We start from the raw sequence: 22,453 nt of genomic DNA, 5'->3' as shown, positions 1-22,453 counted from the left end.
TATCCAGAGGGTGGTGAATCTGGGGAATTCATTGCTACAGACGCCTGTGGAGGACAAGTCAATTGGTCTATTTAATGTGGAGGTTGATAGGTTCTTGATTAGTAAGGTTACGGAGAGAAGGCAGGAGAATGGGGATGAGAGGGATAATAAATCAGACATGATACAATGGGAGAGCAGAACTGATGGGTCAAATGGCCTAATTCTGCATGTACGGCTTCTGGTAACCTCAGACTACCCTCACTATCACCATTACCATCACTGTAATCTGTGCAGGTTGGTCTCCTTTATCAGCAAGTTATCTGGCAACATGGGCATGAATGTTGTATCTTTATTGTATTAATTTTAATAACTGATCAGTGTAGAAGTAAAACAGTGGTACATCCTCCAGTAACACAATATCATTGGATGCATAAGAAATACAGAAATAATCGGAGCCACATTACAGGAACACTAATGTGTCTTTCATTACTTGGATTAAAGCCATTATTACATTGAATTGAGAAATAATTCAAATCGGTAACTAACAGAAGCGTAACTTGTTTGTTAATAAGCTACAGAGATGACAGAAGAACAACTAGATACATGCTAATGCAGATATTTTACCAACATTTAGATTTCCTCGTGCCCCAGTCCACCCCTCACACACATCACCACCATCCATCATCCTGTGATACGCTGGAAGACCACAATCTGACACCTTCCTCCTCACTTCCCTCCCTCATTGTCGTGTTTACTGTTGGACAGGACGTGCTTGCAGGGGAGCTGTTCCATCAGCATCTGACGCACCTGTGGACAGGGGTGTCAATGGTGAAGAGACACAGTTAGACCGCACTGTGTGGGGATCAGGACAGCAGAGGACCCCTCTCCACATCATCTACAGAATCCATCACTTACCACCAGGAGATTCCCTTCTCCTTCACACCAAGAACTACATTCCGTAAACACCAGGAAAACTCCATTCCTTCCAAATCAGACAATTCCCATTCGTCTAAAATAACCATCCCCCCTCACCCCCACCCACAGGAATCATTTCCCCCACACCAGGGGAACCCTCTTCCTCACAAACATGCAAATCGGTTTGTCTGGACAGTGTGGGAAATCGCCCCCACCCGCTCCCCCAACACGTCGAGTGGAATCCTGTTCACTCCCTCCCCAGCAGCCAGACCAGACGAGGGGAGCAGATTAATAAAAAGCTGTTTCTGGTTGACTCAGTTGCCACAACAAAAGGCATAAAAGTTCAACGTTCAAAGTAAATTTATTCTCAAAGTAGGTATATGTCACCGTATACAAACCTGAGATTCATCTTCTTGATGCAATTCAGAGTAAAACAGCAAACTACAATCGAATTAATGAAAAACTACATACAGACAATGAATTGCAAATGACAATCTGCAAATAAACAATGTAAATAAATAATACTGAGACACGAGTTGTGAAGAGTCCTTGAAAATGAGTCCATTCGTTGTGGAATCAGTTCAGTGTTGAGGTGAGTGAAGTTATCCACACTGGTTCGGGACTCTGACGGTTGGAGGGTAATAACTGTTCCTGAACCTGGTGGTGTGTGACCTACACTCTGGTACCTCCTTTCCGATGGCAGCAGTGAGGAGAGGTAAGGGTCAGGCGGAGCAGCCACAGTGAAGTGGGCCAGTGTAGTGCCATGAGGGGCTGAGTGAGTGGCCCAGGTGTTGGGAGTGAGGGCAGATCTTTAGATCAGCATCAGTGAGGAGGGACAGGTCAGGTTTTATTTTTGCCGCTGACTCTCAGTACCTGACGTGGTGGAGGCAAAGTGGTCGTCAGGGCAGTGGAGTGCTCCTCCTGCACAGGGTAAGGGTCAGGGAACCACACGGTCTTCCTGATGACTACAATGGCAAGAGGTGCACCCAGCTGCAGCTCCTGACAGACCAGGTCAAGGAAATGGAGATACTCGGCATCATCCGGGAAGCTGAGAACACCAGATGTGAGACGCTCACTGACCTGATCACACACACGGTGCAGGTTTCCGTGACCACTGGGAAAAGTAAAGGGAGTCAGCAGTCAGTGCAGGGTTCCCCTGTGGCCATTCCCCTCACTGACAGATACACCTCTATGGATACTGTCGAGAGATGTTCCTGCAGGGACTGGCAGCAGCATTCGGGTCTCTGTCACTGTGAAAGTCTCTGAGGCTCAGATGGAAAGATTGCAGTCAGACAGGACGGGAGTGACGGGAGACTCAGTGGTGAAGAGGGGAGCAGGCAGGAGATTCTGTGACCAGAGGAGAGAAGCTGGAATGGTGTGTTGTCTCCCAGGTGTCAGGGTCAAGGATGTCTCTGAGCAGCTGAGGAATATTCTTGAATGGTCAGACAACCATTTGCATTCATTTCGAGAGGTTTAGATTATTAAATCAAGGATGTAATGCTGAGGCTTTGTAAGGGAATGGTCAGACAGCACTTGGAGTATTGTGAGCAGTTTGGGCCCCTTATCTCAGAAAGGAAGTGCTGGGATTGGAAAAGGTCCAGAGGAAGTTTACGAGGACGATCTCAGGAATGGAAGGGTTAATGTACAAGGAACTTCTGATATTTCTGGGCTTGTACTCTCTGGAGTTTAAAAGAATGAGGGAGGTTCTCATTGAAACCTATTGAATATTGAAAAGCCGAGATATAGTAGATGTAGAGAGGATATTTCCTATAGTGGGGAAGTCTAAGACCGGAGAGCATAACCTCAGATACAAGGATGTCCCTTTCGAACAGAGAGGAGGAGCAATGTCTTTAGCCAGAGGGTGGTGAACCTGTGTAATTCATTGACACAGGCGGCTGTGGAGGCTGGATCATTGGGTACATTTAAAGGAGAGGTTGATAGGTTTCTGATTAGTAAGGACTTCAAAAAGTCTATGGGGAGAAGGCAGGAGAATGGGGTTGAGAGGGATAATAAATCAGCCATGATGGAATGGTACAGCAGACTCAAGGAACTAAAATTCCTCAATCTGATCCGATGTCTTATGGTTCAGGAGCCTAAAGGCTTTCGAGTAATAATGCTGCTGTACCCCCTTACCAATGCCCTCCTTCTGTAACCTTTGAAGCCCTGATTAATCAAGAACTTATCAACGTCCTCCTTAAATATACTCAAAGAATTGGCCTCCACAGCATCAGTGGCAATGAATTCCACAAATTCACCCTCCTCTGGCTAAAGACATTATTCCTCTTCGCTGTTCTGAATGGACGACCTCAATTCTGAGGCTGTGCCCCTCCACATATCTTCGTATCGTCTGCAAACTTGGTCATGAAACCATCAATTCCTTCGTCCAAACCATTGATACATAACGTGAAAAGAAGTGGTCCCAACATCGACCCCTGCAGCACTCCACTGGTCACTGGCAGCCAACCAGAACAGGCCCCCCTCATTCCCACTCTTTGCCTCCTGCCAATCAGCCAATCTTCCATCCATGCTCGTACTTTTCCTGTAATACCGTGGGCTCTGATCTTGTTACACGGCCTCATGTGCAGCACCGTCTAAAAACCCAGATAAATGACATGGCTGAGAGAAGGGCAGGAACTGACAGCCCAGTGCTCCAGGATACAGATGCTAAAGGCAACACAGAGGTACAGGTAGGCAAGGACGGAGACTTGTCTTTGTGATAATGGAGTTAGTAACACAGATGCTTCGAGATGACATTGTTGGGAATCATCAGGTGAGGTCACGTGGGTAGAAGTTGGGACTAGAAGGGAAAGGTCAGGTCACTCTAGTGGGGCTGTATGATAGACCCCACCCCAATAGTCAGCTGGAACTTCAGGATCAGGTGTGCATAGGAATTGCTCAGAACAACAGGGTTGTATTAGTTTTAAAAACGCAAACAACAGGAATTCTGCAGATGCTGGAAATTCAAGCAACACACGTCCTGACGAAGGGTCTTGGCCTGAAACTTCGACTGTACCTCTTCCTCGAGATGCTGCCTAGCCTGCTGCATTCACCAGCAACTTTGATGTGTGTTGGTTGGGTTGTATTAGTTGCTGATTTTAATTTCCCCAGCACTGATTGGGTCGCCCAAAATGTTTGAGGTCTGGATGATGTAGAGTTTGTGAAAGGTGTCCAGGGAAGTTTCCTGAGTAAATACATAGAGGGTCTGTGTCCCGAGGCTGCAATACTGGACCCCTCTGGGGGATCATAGAGCAGTACAATACAGTACAGGCCCATCGGCCACAATGTTGTGCTGACCTTCTAAGACCAATCTTCCCCTTCCCTCTCACATCGCCCTCCATTGTTCTATCATCCATGTGCCTATCTTAAATGCCCCCAATGATTCTGCCTCTACCACCACCCCTGGTAGAGTATCTAACATACCCACCGTTCTCTGTGCAAAATAATCTTACCTCTGACACCCCCCTATACTTTCCTCCTATCACCATTTCCGCCCTGAGAAAAGGTCTCTGATTGAATCGATATCTATTATCATCTTGTACACCTGTAGAAAGTCACCTCTCATCCTCCTTGGGTCCAGAGAGGAAAGCCCCAGCTCGCTCAGACTACACTCAGATGACATGCTCTCCAGTCCAGGCAGAACCCTGGTACATCTTCTCCGCATCCTCTCGAAAGCTTCCACATCCTTCCTGCAATGAGGTGACCAGAACTGAACGAGGCAGGGTGAGTCACTAAATTGATAGTCATGGAGTAGTTTGGCTCCAGTGAGCATAATTCTATTAGTTTTAAGAGTGTCGGAAAAGGATGAGACTGTTTGAAGGGAAAGGAATGAACGGAAGAGAAAGATGTCGGGAGTCGAGGTCCGACATGTTCCTGTCAGGACAAAGGATAAACCTGGCACGTTCAGGGAAATCCTGGCTGATGGTGGATATTGGATATGGGAGATCAAGGAAGAATGAATCCCTGAAGACTATAAAAACATTGACAATACTCTAAATAGGGAAACAACAGGAATTCTGCAGATGCTGGAAATTCAAGCAACACACATCAAAGTTGCTGGTGAACGTAGCAGGCCAGGCAGCATCTGTAGGAAGAGGTGCAGTCGACGTTTCAGGCCGAGACCCTTCGTCAGGACTCTAAATAGGGACATCAGTAGGGAAAGTGTGTCTAAGATGGATGTAGCAGTTAGCACTGAAGGAGTAAAAGAGAGGCCAGTGAGAAAGTAGGTCCCCGTATAGATCAGCAGGGCCGCCTACATCTTGACCCACAGGAAACAGGTTGGATTATGAAAGAATATATAAAGTAGATCATGGCTGCCCTTAAGGGAAACCTTGCCTGCCAAATCCATTGGAATTCCTTGAAGAAATAACAAGCCGGACAGATAAAGCAGAGTTGGTTGATCTTGTACACTTGGATTTTCAAGGTGCCACATGTGAAGTTACGAGCCCATGGTTTTACAAGGAAGATTCTGGCATGGATAAAGCATTGGCTGACTGGCAGGAGGCAAGGAGTGGAAATACAGGGAGTCTTTTCTGCTTGGCTGCCATTGACCAGTGGTGTTCCACAGGGGTCTGTGTTGGGACTATTGTTTCTATGTTATATGTCAATGACTTGGATGACGAAATTGATGGCTTTGTGGCCAAGTTTGCAGACAATATGAAGATAGGTGGAGGGGCAGGTAGTTTTGAGGAAGTAGAGAGGTTAGAGAAGGACTTAGATTAGGAGAATGGGCAAAGAAGTGGCAGATGGAATTGTATCGAAAATTGTAAGGTCATGCACTTTGGTAGAAGAAATAAAAGAATAGACTATTTTCAGAATGGAGAGAAAATTCAAACATCTGAGGTGCAAAGGGACATGGGAGTCCTCATGCAGAATTCCTGAAAGGTTGTTCATTTGTGGATTGAGTCGGTAGCGAGGAAGGCAAATGTGATATTAGCATTCATTTCAAGAGGACTAGGCGTCACAGAGAATTGAGAGCAGTTTTAGATCCCTTATAAAACATAGAAAAGAACAGCACAGGAACAGGCCATTTGGCCCACAATGTTATGCTGGACCAGCTAAAAAGCAAAGCGAAAACACCCAAACACTAATCACTCCTACCCACATCATGTGCATATCCCTCCATCCTCCTCACATCCGCGTGCCCACCCAAATGTCTCTCAACAGCCTCTAGTATATTTGCCTCTACCACCATACCAGGCAGCACATTCCAGGCATCCACGGCTCTCTGATTAAAAACCTTACCCCTTACATTCCTCTTGAACCTACCCTCTCTCACCTTCAATGCCTGCCCTCTGGTACTAGACATTTCAACCCTGGGAAACAAATACTCTGTCTATATCTTTGCCTCTCACAACCTTATAAACCTCTATCAAATCTCCCCTCAGCCTCCGGTGCTCCAGAGAAAACAAGCGAAGTTTATCCAGCCTTTCCTCTTAGCACACACCCTCTAAACCAGGCAGCATCCTGGTAAACCTCTTCTGCACCTTCCCCAAATCCTCAACATCCTTCCTACAGTGGGGCAACTGGAACTGAATGCAATACTCGAGATGTGGCCGAGCCAAGCTGTATCAAGTTGCGATGTAACCTCCTGCCTTTCCAACCCAATGCCTTGAATGAAAAAGCCTTCCATAAGCCTTCTTATCCACCTTATCTGAGAAACGATGTGCAGATGTTGGAGAGGATTCAAAGAAGGTTCACGAAAATGATTCTGGGGTTGAAAGGCTTTTCATATGAGGAGCGTTTGATGGACTTGGGCCTTTACTCACTGGAATTCAGAAGATTAAGGGGTGGCTCATTGAAAGCTATTGAACGCTGAAAGGCCTCGATTTACTGGATGTGGAGAGGATAAGACTAAAACCAGAGGACACTGCCTTGGAATAAAGGTGCATCCTTTTCGAACGGAGATGAGGAGGAATTTCTTTAGCCAGAGAGTGGTGAATCTGTGGAATTTATTGCCATAGGGTATATTTAAGACAGAGGTTGATAGATTCTTGATTAGTCAGGGTATGAAGGAATATCGGGAGAAGGCAGGAGATTGACGCTGAGAGGGAAAATGGTGAAATGGTGGAACAGGCTCAATGGGCTAATTCTGCTCCTATATCTTATGGTCTTATTTACAGTATACAAGTCATTGTTGAGGGGGCACTTAGAGTACCATATACAGTTACAGGGTGACCACAATAGGAAAGATGTGATTAAACTGAGAATAGTGCAGAAAAGATTTAAGAGGATTGTGCCAGGATGAGCGTGTCTTGGTTATGGAGAATGGTTAGACAGGGTACCTCTTCCTTGGAGTTTAGGAAATTTGGTGGGGGAGGACATTTTTAATGCTTAAAGTGATGCGAGGTACACATAAGGATCTTTTTCCCCAGGGTAGCGGAGTCCAAAACTAGAGATATAGATTTAGGGTGAGAGGGAAAAGATTTAAAAGGGATTAGAGGGACGATTTTTTCACACAGACAGTGGTGAATGTATGGAACAAGCTGCCAGAGTAAGTCGCTGAGGCAGGTACAATAGGACCACTTTAACACGTGGATAGATACATGGAAAGGTGCGGCTTGGAGGAATATGGGCTGAACTCGGGGAACTGGGTCTTACTGGTGCACAGCATGGCTGGCATGTAAAGCCTTGTATCGGTCCTGTATTACTGTACGAGATAACCAGAGAATCTGCTCTCCCAAACTAAAGGACTCCCCACAGTATCTCCTCCACCTAAACACCGGGGAAAGAAAGGGGAGGGCGTGCAGAACCCACACTGGGAGAAATCGCCTTCCCCAAAAATCTCTGAGATTTCCCCTTAGATCTGAGAAATGATACCCACCGCATCCTCTTATTCTCCTCGGACCAGGGGATCCCCCAGATCAGGGAAGTACCATCAACACCCACCAAAGCCAGGTGTATTCCCTTGCCTACCACACATAAACCCAGCTCCTCATGGCCGTGTGGAACCGATTTCCTCGTGCAGTGTATTCCCGTTTCTCAAACTGCAACCACTCCTGCTTCTCCCTCCCCCAGCTCGTTCTGACAGAGAGTATCCAAGCTGAAAAGTTAACTCTGTTTCTCCTTCCACGGCGCTGACTGACCTGTTGGGCATTTCTGCCTCATTACCCGAAACTCAAATCTCACCACCCTCCCCACCCTCATACGAACTAGAGAAATCCTGTTCCCTGATACACAAAGTGGGATGTAAACTTTCTTACAAAATTGGGGAAGTCCTTGACTTATCATCAGTGCAAAACCTTCCTTCAGCTAAAATGATGCCATCAATCAGCAGGAAATCGAAAAATGATGACCCCACCCCACCCCCAAATGGTTGATGCGACACTGGAACTGGTGCCGAGTAGATATGGTCAGTTCGTTGTAAATGCGCTGGGGCCCCCATCACCCAAAACATGCTCTCTTCTCGCTGCTGCCATCAGGGAGGTGGTACAGGAGCCTCAGGACTCGCACCACCAGGTTCAGGAACAGTTATTACCCCTCAAACATCAGACGCGTGAACCAAAGGGGATAACTTCACTTGCCCCATCATTGAAATGTTCCCAAAAACAGTGGACTCACCTTCAAAGACTCTTCACCTTATGTTCCTGATATTTATTGCTTATTTATTTATTATTGTTATTACTTCTTTTTATATTTGCAGCTTGTTGTCTTCTGCACACTGGTTGAACACCCTAGTTGGGCAGTCTTTCACTGATTCTGTTGTTATTCCATGGATTTATTGAGTATACCCACAAGAAAACGAATCCCAGGGGTGACAAAGACGTACAGTACTTTGATCATAAAGTTACTTTGAACTTTGAAACTCAGTGATGTCTGGGAATGGAGCAAGGATAAATGGGGAAGAGCAAACTTTGTCAATGTGGAGCGGTGACAGGGAGTTTGGGGAGAATAATCCCAGGACTGAAAGGCTAAATTTGTGAGGAGTGTATGAGGTCTCTGGGCTGGAGTTTAGAAGATGGTGGTGAAGTGGATAAATCTCACTGATACTACCAGATATTGAAAGGCCTGGATGGGGCGGATGTGTAAAGGGTTTTGATGTGAGTGAGAGACTCCCAGATCCAAGGGCACACCTCTCAGTAAAGGGACGTCTCTTTGAAACTGAGATGAGGAGGGATATCTTGAGCCGAAGGCTGGTGAGTTTGTGGAATTTTTTGCCACAGTTGGTGGTGGAGGCCAAGTCACTTGGTGTATTTATGACAGAGATCGATAGCTTCTTCATCAATAAGAGGGTTAGGGTTAAGGAGAGAAAGTGTGAGAAAGGGATTGAGGAAAAAATCAGTGGGGAGACGTGATGGGCTCAAAGGCCTAATTCTGCTCTTATCACTTCTTACGTTGGGTGGTGATGGAAAACAGAGAGTTGCCGGTGACTCAGGTGTTACAGTTTCTGGTTTGGGTCATTCACCGTTTATCGGGAAGGGATAGTCACTGCTCATTGAACAGGAACGACCAAAGCCAAATGAACCACAATCTCCAGCCTGGGAATAAATGTGGACGACATCTCTCACCTGACGGAGGTAGGCCTCTTGCTCCTTGGAGTTTCTCAGGTTGTTCTGCCCAAGGATCAACACTTGGGCACTGTTGATCATCTTCTCACACTCGTCCTTTGACGGGAGCCCCTTCACTGGAAGATTGAGAAAAGTCTTCAGTCAGACCTTTGCCGGAGCAGGTCCAGACGCAGCAAACCCCCAGTGTGAAGGGTGGTGGTGGGGGTGAGGCCGGTGAAACAGGCTGATCTACTCCAGAGGATGCAACATCATGACATCTGCACAAACCTCGGGTGAGGGAGAGGGGATAGGGATGAAGTGGAGTGGGGAGGAGCTGGGACAAGCTGACTTTGGCGGCGGGTGAACAGGGACGTAGACTGTCTGGGTCTAATGCTGAGTATCAGTGACCCTCGGAGATGAGAGGTACAGACGGTCAGAGAGGGAAGGTGGAGTGGAGCGAGGTAGGTGTGGAATGAGAAGCTGTACACACCAGTACACAAAGGTGGGTCTGAGAGATTTACACAAACTATATGAAGGGTTTAAAGAGGTCTCTCCGAACGCTGTAATTGTATTTGCTCCTGAATACTGCGGGTGGTGTCACAGGGTGTGACTGGGATCGAAATCGGACTGAAGACACCCCCACCCTCCCAACAATCAAACAAAACCTGATACCTGAGCATGTCTCTCCCTCTGGGCCAGAGGACGGCTTCTGGCTGGTCCCTTTGGAATTCGGCGGATCTGGAAAATAAATGAAGAAATCGAAAGCGGTTAGCAGAGTGCAAATGTCAAATTCAGATGTCAGACTGGGACAAGAGGTAGGGGAGAGGGGGTAACTCAATCACCCTGACACACTCAGTCTCCATCCATTCAGATGTTAGACTGGGACAGGTGGTGGGGGAGAGAGAGGGGTTAACTCAATCACCCTGACACACTCAGTCTCCATCCATTCGGATGTCAGACTGGGACAGGAGGTGGGGGAGAGAGAGGGGTTAACTCAATCACCCTGACACACTCAGTCTCCCTCCATTCAGATGTCAGACTGGGACAGGAGGTGGGGGAGAGAGAGGGGTTAACTCAATCACCCTGACACACTCAGTCTCCCTCCATTCGGATGTTAGACTGGTACAGGAGGTGGGGGAGGGAGAGGGGTTAACTCAATCACCCTGACACACTCAGTCTCCCTCCATTCAGATGTCAGACTGGGACAAGAGGTGGGGGAGAGGGGTTAACTCAATCACCCCGACACACTCAGTCTCCCTCCATTCGGATGTCAGACTGGGACAGGAGGTGGGGAGAGAGAGGGGTTAACTCAATCACCCTGACACACTCAGTCTCCATCCATTCGGATGTCAGACTGGGACAGGAGGTGGGGGAGAGAGAGGGGTTAACTCAATCACCCTGACACACTCAGTCTCCATCCATTCGGATGTCTGACTGGGACAGGAGGTGGGGGAGAGGGGTTAACTCAATCACCCTGACACACTCAGTCTCCCTCCATTCAGATGTTAGACTGGGACAGGAGGTGGGGGAGAGGGGTTATCTCAATCACCCTGACACACTCAGTCTCCAGCCATTCGGATGTCCGACTGGGACAGGAGGTGGGGGAGATGGGTTAACTCAATGACCCTGACACACTTAGTCTCCATCCATTCGGATGTTAGACTGGGACAGGAGGTGGGGGAGATGGGTTAACTCAATGACCCTGACACACTCAGTCTCCATCCATTCACTCTCCCTCCTGAACATCAGTCACTGTCCTCAGCCTGGGTCAGAATGAAGTTCAGGGATTGAACAGGAAGAGGAACACTCCTTTCGACAATCTCCTCCACTGACACCAGCTCGGGTGGTGGACAAACCCAGCCCAGGTTCTCCAGTCATTGCTTCCCGGGTTCCCACAAGTTCAGTATGAATGTGAACCAGTCAGAGAACTGTGATGTGGGGAACACCAATGGGGAGATGGGAGGTAACGATACAGGCAGAAACTATCAACCAGAATCAAATGGGTGAAACCTCAACCCCACACAGTCTACCCCGGGCCATTCACACCTCCCTCTTCAGTCAACCCTCTTCTTTCATCTCACACCCCATCCCTCCCTCCTATCCGAGACACTGAAATTCCTCCCCTCAAATCTCCCTCACCCCACAGATACAACTCTCACCATTCACTGCATCTTTCTCCTGTTAGACACTCCATCCCTCCCTCTCCCAGACACCACCACACTGTCTCCTCAGTCTCCGTCTGCTATTCCCCCAGTACATCCCACTTTCCTCTATTACTCTGTCCAACAATTGGGGTCCACCATCCCTCCACCTTCCCTTTCCATCCTGTCACAGTTCCTGCCTCTCCTCTCTCATTCCTCACCAGTCTCTTCCCTCTGATCTGTCAGTCTTCCTCTCTGACCTCTCTCAGAACATCTCTTCGACAGTTACTTCATCACTCTCTGCTCAATGATCCCTCCTCACTCTGTCCACAAGCCACAGTTCCTCACCACACCACCACCCCCCCCCACCTACAGTCCATCAAACCCAACCCCAACCCTGATGAAGGGTCCCGGCCCAAAACATCAACTGTTTACTCTTTCCCATAGATGCTGCCTGACCTGCTGTTCCTCCAGTATTTCGAGTGTGTTGTCCCAATCCTGACCCTATTCATCAACTCATGATACAACCTTCTCACAAAGACCCATCAAACCACCACCATCCTCTGATGCCCAAGTCCCCCAACGGCCTCTGATGTCCAAGCACTTCAAACACCACCCAAAAACCTGCTGCATCACAGCCCTGCCCAATCTCTACACAACGTCTCATATTCAGCAGGTGTCCAGTGTATTCCCACGCTCCAGCTGGGATATCTAATCCGATCCCCAAACAATGACCAGTAGTCATCCCATCCCAACTCCACCCATCTGACCAGCCCAGTTATCCCCTGGACCCCCACTTATCCCTGTCATCAATGATTCCCATCAGCTTCGGAGCTGTCAATCTTCAGCATCACTTCATCTCTGGCCACCTTTCCCTCCTCGATGGCACCCTCTCATACCCCATTATCCCTTCCAGTCTGCATTTCCAATCCAATCGGCCCTCCTTCCCCCCACTTCTCCATTCACTCTCCCCATTTCCATCCACTCCTCACCATCCTTCCACCCCTCCTCTCCCTGACACATTCCGCTCCATTTCCCTGTTCAGGCTCTCTCCTGCCCTCCACTTCCTTCCCAACTATCCCTCTTTCCCTTCCAGTCACCACTAATCACCAGGGACAAAGCAAATGCCTCCACCAGGGCCTCCGATTATTTCTTCTCTACCCTCCTACAAAGTCCAAGCCTGCAGTCGATCAGGACCCCGGGGATTTATCCAATTCAATGTACGGGGTCTTTCTTTTTCATATGCTAAATTTAAAATGGCTTCTTTGTTATGTTATAATCGGGAATGCTTCTTTGTTATGTTAAATGCTGAGGAAGTCTCGGGCTAGACATTTGTTTGTGTTAATACAGACAGCAGGGTGCTATTAACCTATTGGGATAGTTCTTATGTTTTTGGTGTATCTGGGAGATTTGTATGCATGGCGTTTTGGGGGAGAAGGCAGGAGAGAGAGACAGAGAATGAACTAGGTGCTGTGAGTCCGCTAACGAGGTCGGACCCCGAACGAGGAGGGGAGGGGAGACAGAGACGGACTCGTGTGGAGCGTCTGGTCGACCATCGTTGTTGGTCCCAGGCGGCCGGTGTAGGTGGTCCGAGGGGTCGCAGGGTGAAGAAGAAGGGTCCCGAGCTCCAACGGTGTATGAAGAGATTGAACTTTGATAAGTGTGGAGCCTTTTATTTTCCTTTTATATTTTATTCTCTATTAATTATATAGTTCCAGTAATATCTATAAACTGTAAATCATTTAATCGTATCTGGTGTATTGTCTGTTATTTGGCGGGGTGGGGTACATCACACAGCATCCACACAAACTATTACCCAGTTTGGTGGGGCCAAGGGCTGTTTCCTAGATGACAGCGAGCCGAGCGGCCCTGAGGGGGGCCGGGGGCAACATCAATATGCTATGAGGCTGCAAATACACTGACCTACTGCACCAGCCTCCAGACAAGGAAAATGGCACGATTTCCTGAGGCCCTGATCAGAAGCAGAGTTTGAACTGACCCCATCGTTCACATCTACTGTACTGGACATCTAACAATTGAACCAGGCTGGGAAACAGCATCTTCCCCCAGGGCTGTTAGACCTGTTAACACCCCACTGCCATCCAGCACACATGTAACACCCTGTCTAAATGCCCTGTCACCCCAAACCCCCTCACTCCCCAATTCACAGATACATTCTCATCCAGCACACATGTAACACCCTGTCTAAATGCCCTGTCACCCCAAACCCCCTCACTCCCCAATTCACAGATACATTCTCATCCAGCACACATGTAACACCCTGTCTAAATGCCCTGTCACCCCAAACCCCCTCACTCCCCAATTCACAGATACATTCTCATCCAGCACACATGTAACACCCTGTCTAAATGCCCTGTCACCCCAAACCCCTCACTCCCCAATTCACAGGTACATTCTCATCCAGCACACATGTAACACCCTGTCTAAATGCCCTGTCACCCCAAACCCCCTCACTCCCCAATTCACAGGTACATTCTCATCCTGTACACATGTAACACCCTGTCTAAATGCCCTGTCACCCCAAACCCCCTCACTCCCCAATTCACAGATACATTCTCATCCTGTACTGGTCACTTTTCATCTTTACCTGCTGGTGTTTAACATATTAATATTGCTTATTGATCTAATAGCAGAGTGCCAGTATTTTACATAAACATTCACCTCACACTTCATGTCAACCTCTCTACCTTCAGGACATGAAACTCAGGGTCAGAGCTGAAACGTAACTATTTGTACTGTGTATGGATATACAGGACTGTGCAAAACAATTAGGCACAGATATATACCTCGGGTGCCCAAGACTTTTACAAAGTACCATATTTGTCAATGCCAGGCAGAGAGTGAGTTTGCAAATCTGGCGGGAGCAAAGGATGGTGGGGTTGGAGTGCCATGGTAGAGGTGTGGGACAGGTGGAACAGGAGGAGTGCTGAGGAGGTGGGGGTGGAGATGTGTGGGTGAAGACACACCCAGACCTGAAACATCAGGGAAGGTCATTCGATTCCAAACAATTGGTTTATTGATCATCTCAGAAAATCTCTCTGGTGCTTCCCGTTCTGTCCCATGTCTGTTCCCTTTCTCCGCAATCATGATTCCTCTCTCACTGCCCCCTCCCTCTCCCAGTCCACAAAAGAGAGTGTTACCTGAATCAGGTTTATCATCATTCACAATATGTCATGAAATTTGCTTTTTTTTGTGGCAGTACATTGGAATACATAAGATTGTGTCATTAAAACTACCGCAGTACTGGTTTTTGCACCTTGGCCCCACAGGAATGATGTTTCGTTTCGCTATATCAACGTGCATGGTTGAATAACAATAAAGTTCAACTTGAATTGGCTCATGACAGCTTCCAGGTTACAAAGTTATGGAATGATACACTTTCACGAGACTTGGTACCTGAGGTTGTGTCTCCTGCTGGGACAGAAGATGATTCCTGGGGAAATTCTCCAGTGGACGACCCTTCAGACTGTTTCTCTGTGGAAGTCCCAGGATCTGGAATAAAGGAATGGAGAAACAGGAGAGTGGAAACACTGAAACAGATCATTGGACAAGACATGAGTCTGAGGGAAAGGAGACGGGGAGTGTGAAGAAACGAACGTTATGTCTCCCTTCACTGTCTCTCTCCGAAACCGCAATGACTCCAGGTCTCTTTCTTCAGACAGAGACAGGGTGAATTTCTGCGACCAAACATGGTGATGAGGATTCCCTTCAGTGAACCCCTCACTGATTCCTGAGCTTGTACTCTTCTGGGAGGGTGGTCAAACCTGGATTTGTTTCTCTGCTTCAACCTCTCTACTACATCATCCATTCTCCTTACTCACTCACCCCAACTCATCCTACCCAACACCCCCAAAGCCCGCCAAACCCAACCCCAATCCTGACCCTATTCATCACGCCACGAGACAATCTTTACACAAAGATACACTACGACTTCAAACCTTCTCCGTTGCCAAGTGCAACAATGCTCTCTAATGCCCCAACTTTTCAAAAATTGCCCTGAACACTGACATAGTGCTCCCCAATATCACTACCCTCCATGGACTCACCAGGTATCCAGTGAATTCCCACCCGGCCACTGGGGCCTTGACCCTCTCAATGTTTCCCACCACCCCCACCATTGTCCTATCCCTCATCCATCCCATCCTAACACTACTCATTTGACCAGCCCAGAAACAGCCAGTGATCCCAGAAGCCCACGTTTCAAACCCTTGTGACACTGACCACGTAACCCTGCCGCTGGTTGTCAACCCTGTCGTCACCCTCAGTGACGACCCTGTCCACTCCCTCACCCAGATCCTGATCCTTCCTGAAGGTGACTCAGACATCCCCAGTGACCACTCACATCCCTCACTCAGCAAAGCCAAGGGGCTCAGTTCTCTTGCTCAGTCCACCAACCCACCTCACCCGGCCCCATGAACCAGACTCAGACCAAGGTCATTACTGCCCACGTTATAATTGTGCAACACCCTCCCTTGTAGTGATCCTGGATGGTGCTGAAATTTGTCACAGGGAGGAGGGAGGAACCTCTGACTCCATCATTCACACCTCATCCCCTGCATCCAGCAAGTAAACTGATCCCTGAGAAGCTGTATTTTACAGTGTGAGATTGAATCCACACAGACAGAAGAATTCACACCTGGGCTCGTGTCTCCTGCTGGGACAGAGGATAATTTCTGGGTGTGTTCTCCAGACTCTGATCCATTGGTCTGTTTCCCTGTGGGACTACCTGTGTGTAGGATAGAGGAACAGAGAGAGTGAGAGAGTGGAGACACTGAAGCAATCATCATGAGTCAGAGGAACAGAGGAATAGGTGCGTGTAGAAACTAACATCACACAGGGTCTCTCCACTGTCTCTCCCAATTCCCTGTCACACCTGATCATTCCCTTCATTGGGAGTCGGGATGAAGTTCAGGGGTCAACATGGGGATCAAGGTTTCCTTCAATGATCCCCACCACTGATTCCTGACCTGCACTGTCCAGCTGTGGGTCTGTACACGTCCAGTGTCACTTCCTCTCCAGCCACCTCTCACCCCCTCCACTCAATGGCCCCTTTGCAGCCCCCAATTTCCTCTCCAATCTGTCATTCCCTCCATCCAACCCTCTTTCCTACCACCCTCTTTTTTCACCCCCTCACCCCTCTCTGCACTCACTATCCTCACTCCCGTACAGTCTACCGTCACCGTTTCCCATCCACGATTCTCCACTCTTCTCCGTCACTCTCTCCCCTCCATTCTCTTCATATCCCTCTTTCCCTCCCCTCCCTCCTGCATTTCCTTCCTCACTATAAGTCCTTCACTCCTCCATCAGCCCTTCACCACATCCCCTCCACTCCTCATCATCCCATAGCCTTCCTTCCCCTCCACTCCCTTCTCACGTCCCCTACCCTACCCTTCCCCTTCTCTCTCCGTCCTCCCCTACCTTGTCCCTAATCTCTTTTGCTCTCTCTCCTTCTCTCCACTTCACTCTCCCTCATCCTCTGATCCCTCCGTCCTCCCCTACCCTGTCACTAATCTCTTCCACTCTCCCTCCTCCCCTCCCCTTCACTCTGCCTCATCCTCTGACTCCTCCGTCACTCATCTCCATCCCTCCCTGGGATCACACACAAATTAAACACTCAGATCTGTGGAGATGTGCATTGGACATCACAGGGACTGTAATGGGTTCCCGTTGTTCCTGTATTCCCCGGCCTGACACAGTGTTGAGCGACAGGGTCCACAGTGCGGCCCCAATTCCTCACCCCTGCTTTAGGACGAGCTCCTCCAGGGATGGGCAGCACTGAGACACACTGGTGCAGTGAGTAATGCATATACAGTCAGAGGGTCAGAGAGCACTACAGCACAGGAATAGGCCCATCGGCCCATCTAGTCCATGCTGACCTTCTATTATGCCTATTCCCTTCGTCCCACACTTACTTCTATATTTACTGAGATACAGCTCAGAATGGGCTCTGCCAGCCCTTTGGGCTCTGCCACCCAGCTATCCACAAATTCAGTCTGAGCCTAATCACAGAACAATTTTCAATGACCAGTTATCCCACTGACCGGTACATCTTTGGTCAGTCGGGGGAAACCGTAGCACCCGGAGGAAATCCACGCATGTATGGAGAGAACAGAGAAACTCCTTACAGGCAGTGGCAGGAAATGAACCCAGGTTGCCTTCGACTGTAAATGTTGTGCGAATCACTACACTACCGTGCCATAAGCTCTCCATACCAGTCCCATCCTTATACTCATCCAAATGTCTCTTCATCAAACACAACAACCACCTTCCAGACGCAATACATGTAACTCACACACAAATTAATATCACCACTTGTAGATTAATAAATAGTAAGCTGCATTTGCAACACAGGTTAAAAAGTAGACAGTATCATGCTTCAAGTGTGATGAGAACTGGCTGGAGGCAGGGAGGTCAGTGTCTTTCAGCCTGGGGAAGAAGCTGCTTCCCATCCTTGTGGCAGCCTTTATGATACAAGACACCAGCCATATACCAGAAATTGGGGTGTGTCACGGGGCAGAAGTGGGTGTCATTGCTAATTCTAAGGAGATGGTGCTCGGGAAGCTGAATACTAAGGAGGTGGTTTGCTAATTGCTAAAAGCAAATGCATCCGCAAGGGCTTCTGGTTATTTCTTCTCAAGTCTCCTACAGAGTCCAGGCCTGCACTCGATCAGGCCCCTGGGGATATGGCAGATTGAGTTGGATATGAGGCTGCAGATACACTGACCTACTGGGCTAGACTCCAGCCATGGAAAAGAGCACAATTTCCTGACGCCATAATGCTACTCTAATCAGAAGCAGGGTTTGAACTGACCCCATCGTTCACGTCCACTGAACCGCACATCTAACAACTCAGTCAGGCTGGGAAACAGCATCTTCCCCCAGGCTGTTAGACTTCAGAACACCCCACTGCCATCCAGCACACATGTACCTGCTCTCAAAATGCCCTGCCGCACTCTCCAATTCACAGATACATTCGCATCCTGCATTGGTCACTTCTCATCTTTTCTTACTGGTGTTTAACAGATTTACATTGCCACTGGGTCTCATTTTATAGTGCCAGTAACAATATAGTGTTTACATAAACATGCACCTCACACTTTATGTCAACCTCTGGATCGTAACTATGTGTTCTGTATATAGATACAGAGGACTGTACAATAGAATTAGGCACATATACATAGCTAGGGTGCTGAAGACATTTACGCGCTAACTTATCTTTGGACATATGTGCTCTATGCACCACTTTAAATTGAATTAGGGAATGTTTAGCACAAATAGAGGAAGTATTAACTAATTGTAAAATCTGCCCCCAATCATCCACAGAAATGGTAAGCCCCAATTCCTGTTCCCAATCTACCCTAATCTTATCAAATGGAGCTTTCCTGAGTTTCATAATAATATTATAAATCATAGCCGATGCACCTTTCTGACATGGATTGAGGTTAATTATCGAATCTAAAATATATATAGGAGGAAGCATTGGAAAGGAAGGAAGTATAGTACTTAGAAAATTTCTAACTTGTAAATATCTAAAAAAATGTATTCTTGATAGGTTATATTTATTAGATAATTGTTCAAAAGACATAAGGGAACCATCTAAAAATAAATCCAAAAACCGTAAAATACCCTTAGTCTTCCAAGTTTGAAAAGCGCGATCCGTAAAAGAGGGAGGAAAAAATATGTTACCTAAAATAGGAATCGCTAACCCGAATTGATTAAGATCAAAAAATGTTCTGAATTGAAACCAAATACGCAAAGCATATTTAACGATCGGGTTAGAGACCTGCTTAAGGCGTTTCGAATCAAAAGGAAGAGATGAACCTAAAATAGAACCAAGTGTATAACCCTGAACAGATTGTAATTCCAATGCTACCCATTTAGGAATAGATAGTATATCCCGGTCAAGTAACCAAAATTTCATATGTCGAATATTAATAGCCCAATAATAAAATCTAAAGTTAGGTAATGCTAAACCTCCATCTCTCTTAGCTTTCTGTAAATGTATTTTACCCAGTCTCGGATTCTTATTCTGCCAAATAAATGAAGAAATTTTAGAGTCGACTTTATCAAAAAAAGATTTAGGAACGAAAATTGGTAATGCCTGAAACACATATAAAAATTTTGGCAAAAAAAACATCTTAACTGCATTAATACGACCAATCAAAGTTAAATATAGAGGAAACCATTTAGATGAAAGTTGAGTAATATGGTCTATTAATGGTAAAAAGTTAGTCTTAAATAAATCTTTATGTTTACAAGTAATTTTAATCCCAAGATATGAAAGGTAATTATTAATCAATTTAAATGGAAATTTATAATATAAGGGAAGATGTTTATTAATCGGAAAAAGTTCACTCTTACTAAGATTTAATTTATAACCTGAGAAAAGACCAAATTGTGCTAATAACTCTAAAACAGCAGGAATAGATCTCTCAGGATTAGAAATATATAAAAGTAAATCATCAGCATAGAGTGATAATTTATGGGACTTTAATCCCCGAGTTATCCCAGTAATATTTGAAGATTCTCGAATAGCAATTGCAAGAGGTTCTAATGCAATATCAAATAATAGGGGACTAAGAGGACAGCCTTGTCGAGTACCATGAAAGAGAGAAAAAAAAGGTGAGTTTAAAGAGTTAGTACGAACCGAGGCTACAGGGGAGTGATATAACAGTTTAATCCAGGATATAAATTTCAGGCTAAAATTAAACATTTCAAGCACCTTAAATAAATAAGGCCATTCTACTCTATCAAAAGCTTTCTCGGCATCTAAAGAAATAACACACTCAGGAACATTTTGTGAGGGAGTATAAACGATATTTAACAATGTACGAATATTATAAAAAGAGTAACGACCTTTAATAAAACCCGTTTGGTCTTCCGAAATAATAGAAGGAAGTACTTTTTCTAGTCTATTTGCTAATAACTTAGAAAAAACTTTAGAATCAACATTTAATAAAGATATTGGTCTATAAGATGCACATTGAGCAGGGTCTTTATCCTTCTTTAGTATTAAAGAAATTGATGCTCTATTAAAAGATTCCGGAAGTTTACCAAGTTTCAAAGAAGCCTCAAAAACCTTATAGAGCCAAGGAATCAATAAAAAAGCAAAACATTTATAAAATTCAACGGTAAACCCATCAGGGCCAGGAGCTTTCCCCAGATTCATAGAAAAAATAACATTCTTAATCTCATCCATTGTAATGGAAGTATCTAATAAAGAAGACATATCCTGTGAAATCTGAGGAAAGTCTAACTTATCTAAAAAATCATTCATATATTTAGAATCTCGAGGAGACTCTGATTGATATAAAGAAGAATAAAAATCACAAAAGGTTTGATTAATCCCCACATGATCCAATATCAATCGATCATTTTGGTTATAAATCTGATTGATTTGAGATTTAACGTAATTAGATTTCAATTGATTAGCCAGCAGCTTGCCAATTTTATCACTGTGAACATAAAAATCACTTCTTGTTTTCTTTAATTGGTTTACAATCGAGGACGAGAGTAGTAAACTGTGTTCCATTTGAAGTTCAGTTCTTTGTTTGTATAGCTCCTCAGAAGGAGCCATAACATATTTCTTATCAATTTCTTTAATCTTGTCCACAATTGCCATCTCCTCCTGCTTGTGTTTCTTCCTCAAAGCAACGGAATACGAAATAATCTGACCCCGAATATAGGCTTTAAAAGTGTCCCAAAGAGTGTTAACCGAAATATCTTCTGTATGGTTAATTATAAAAAAAAGCTCAATCTGTTCATTCATAAAATTAACAAAGTCCGAGTCCTGAAGCAACAGCGAATTAAAACGCCATTGTCTATTGTTTGGTATATTGGCCATAATTTTAATAGAAAGCTTAAGTGGAGCATGATCCGAAATGGTTATAGAATCATAATCACATTTAATCACTGAAGGAATGAGACGAGAATCAATAAAAAAATAATCAATTCTTGAATAGGAATGATGAACATGTGAAAAAAAGGAAAAATCTTTTTCCTGAGGATGCAGAAAACGCCAAATATCTGTCGACCCAGAATCAGAAAGGAAAAAATTAATCAAATTTGCAGATTTATTAGGTAAAGTCCGTAAAGGAGCCAAACGGTCCAAAGCTGGAGATAAACAGGTATTAAGATCTCCGCCCCAAATCAATGAAAACTCGTTCAAATTCGGAAACTGATCAAACAATGATTTATAAAATTCCGGACAATCCATATTAGGAGCATAAACATTAACCAAAACTACTTTTTTATTAAATAGTAAACCACTAACCAATAAAAATCTACCATTCGGATCAGAGATAATACCCTGTTGTATAAAAGTAACTGAGGAATCTATAAAAATAGAGACGCCTCGAATCTTAGCATTGGAGTTCGAATGAAATTGTTGGCCCTTCCAGAATTTGAAAAAACGTAGTCTGTCCCCCCTCCGTACATGGGTCTCTTGTAAAAATAAAATTTGTGCTTTAAGTCTCCGGAACACTTTAAAAACTTTTTTTCTTTTAATAGGATGATTAAGACCATTAGTATTCCAGGAGACAAAATTAATAATAGACTCCATAAATCCTAAAGTCAACCCACAACAAGGAGGATTGACAATAGGCGCGACCCACAAACCCGGAGAGGAAACAGAACATACAAAAGATACCGGGGAAAAGGACGCAACCAGTACTTCAATAATGTATATAGCCCAAAGAAAAACAAACTAAAACGTGAAGCCCCTCCCGCCACCCCCCAGCCCAAGACCCCAAGGCAAAATCTAAAGCAGACCCGCCAGAAAGAAGCAAGCGCTAAAACTACCCCCATGACTTCCGGTATACGCTCCCCAAAAAAAAGGTATAAATATGAAAAGGATCAGCTAATTGTAAAACAGTAAAAAAATAAGTAAAAAAAAGTTAGCTCAATTAGAATACA

General features: G+C 45.7%; 1 protein-coding gene across 3 annotated transcripts in view; it reads right to left on the bottom strand.

Moving 5' to 3' along the window:
* Nucleotides 1-318: 318 nt before the first annotated feature.
* Nucleotides 319-22,453, bottom strand: part of LOC134339939 (mucin-5AC-like) — a 64,205-nt gene continuing 42,070 nt past the window's right edge. For all 3 annotated transcript variants that reach the window (XM_063036728.1, XM_063036730.1, XM_063036729.1), the window contains 5 exons: nt 16,176-16,265; nt 14,936-15,031; nt 10,050-10,115; nt 9,399-9,514; nt 319-786 (listed from right to left, as the gene is read on the bottom strand). In XM_063036728.1, the coding sequence (XP_062892798.1) occupies nt 706-786; nt 9,399-9,514; nt 10,050-10,115; nt 14,936-15,031; nt 16,176-16,265 (449 nt within the window). In that variant the 3' untranslated portion in view covers nt 319-705. The remainder of the gene's footprint in view (nt 787-9,398; nt 9,515-10,049; nt 10,116-14,935; nt 15,032-16,175; nt 16,266-22,453) is intronic.

This window comes from Mobula hypostoma, chromosome 31 (genome assembly GCF_963921235.1).
Source record: "Mobula hypostoma chromosome 31, sMobHyp1.1, whole genome shotgun sequence".
Lineage (NCBI taxonomy): Eukaryota > Metazoa > Chordata > Chondrichthyes > Myliobatiformes > Myliobatidae > Mobula > Mobula hypostoma.
The sequence above is the reverse complement of the archived record's forward strand: the minus strand, read 5'-3'. Positions and strand labels throughout refer to the sequence as shown.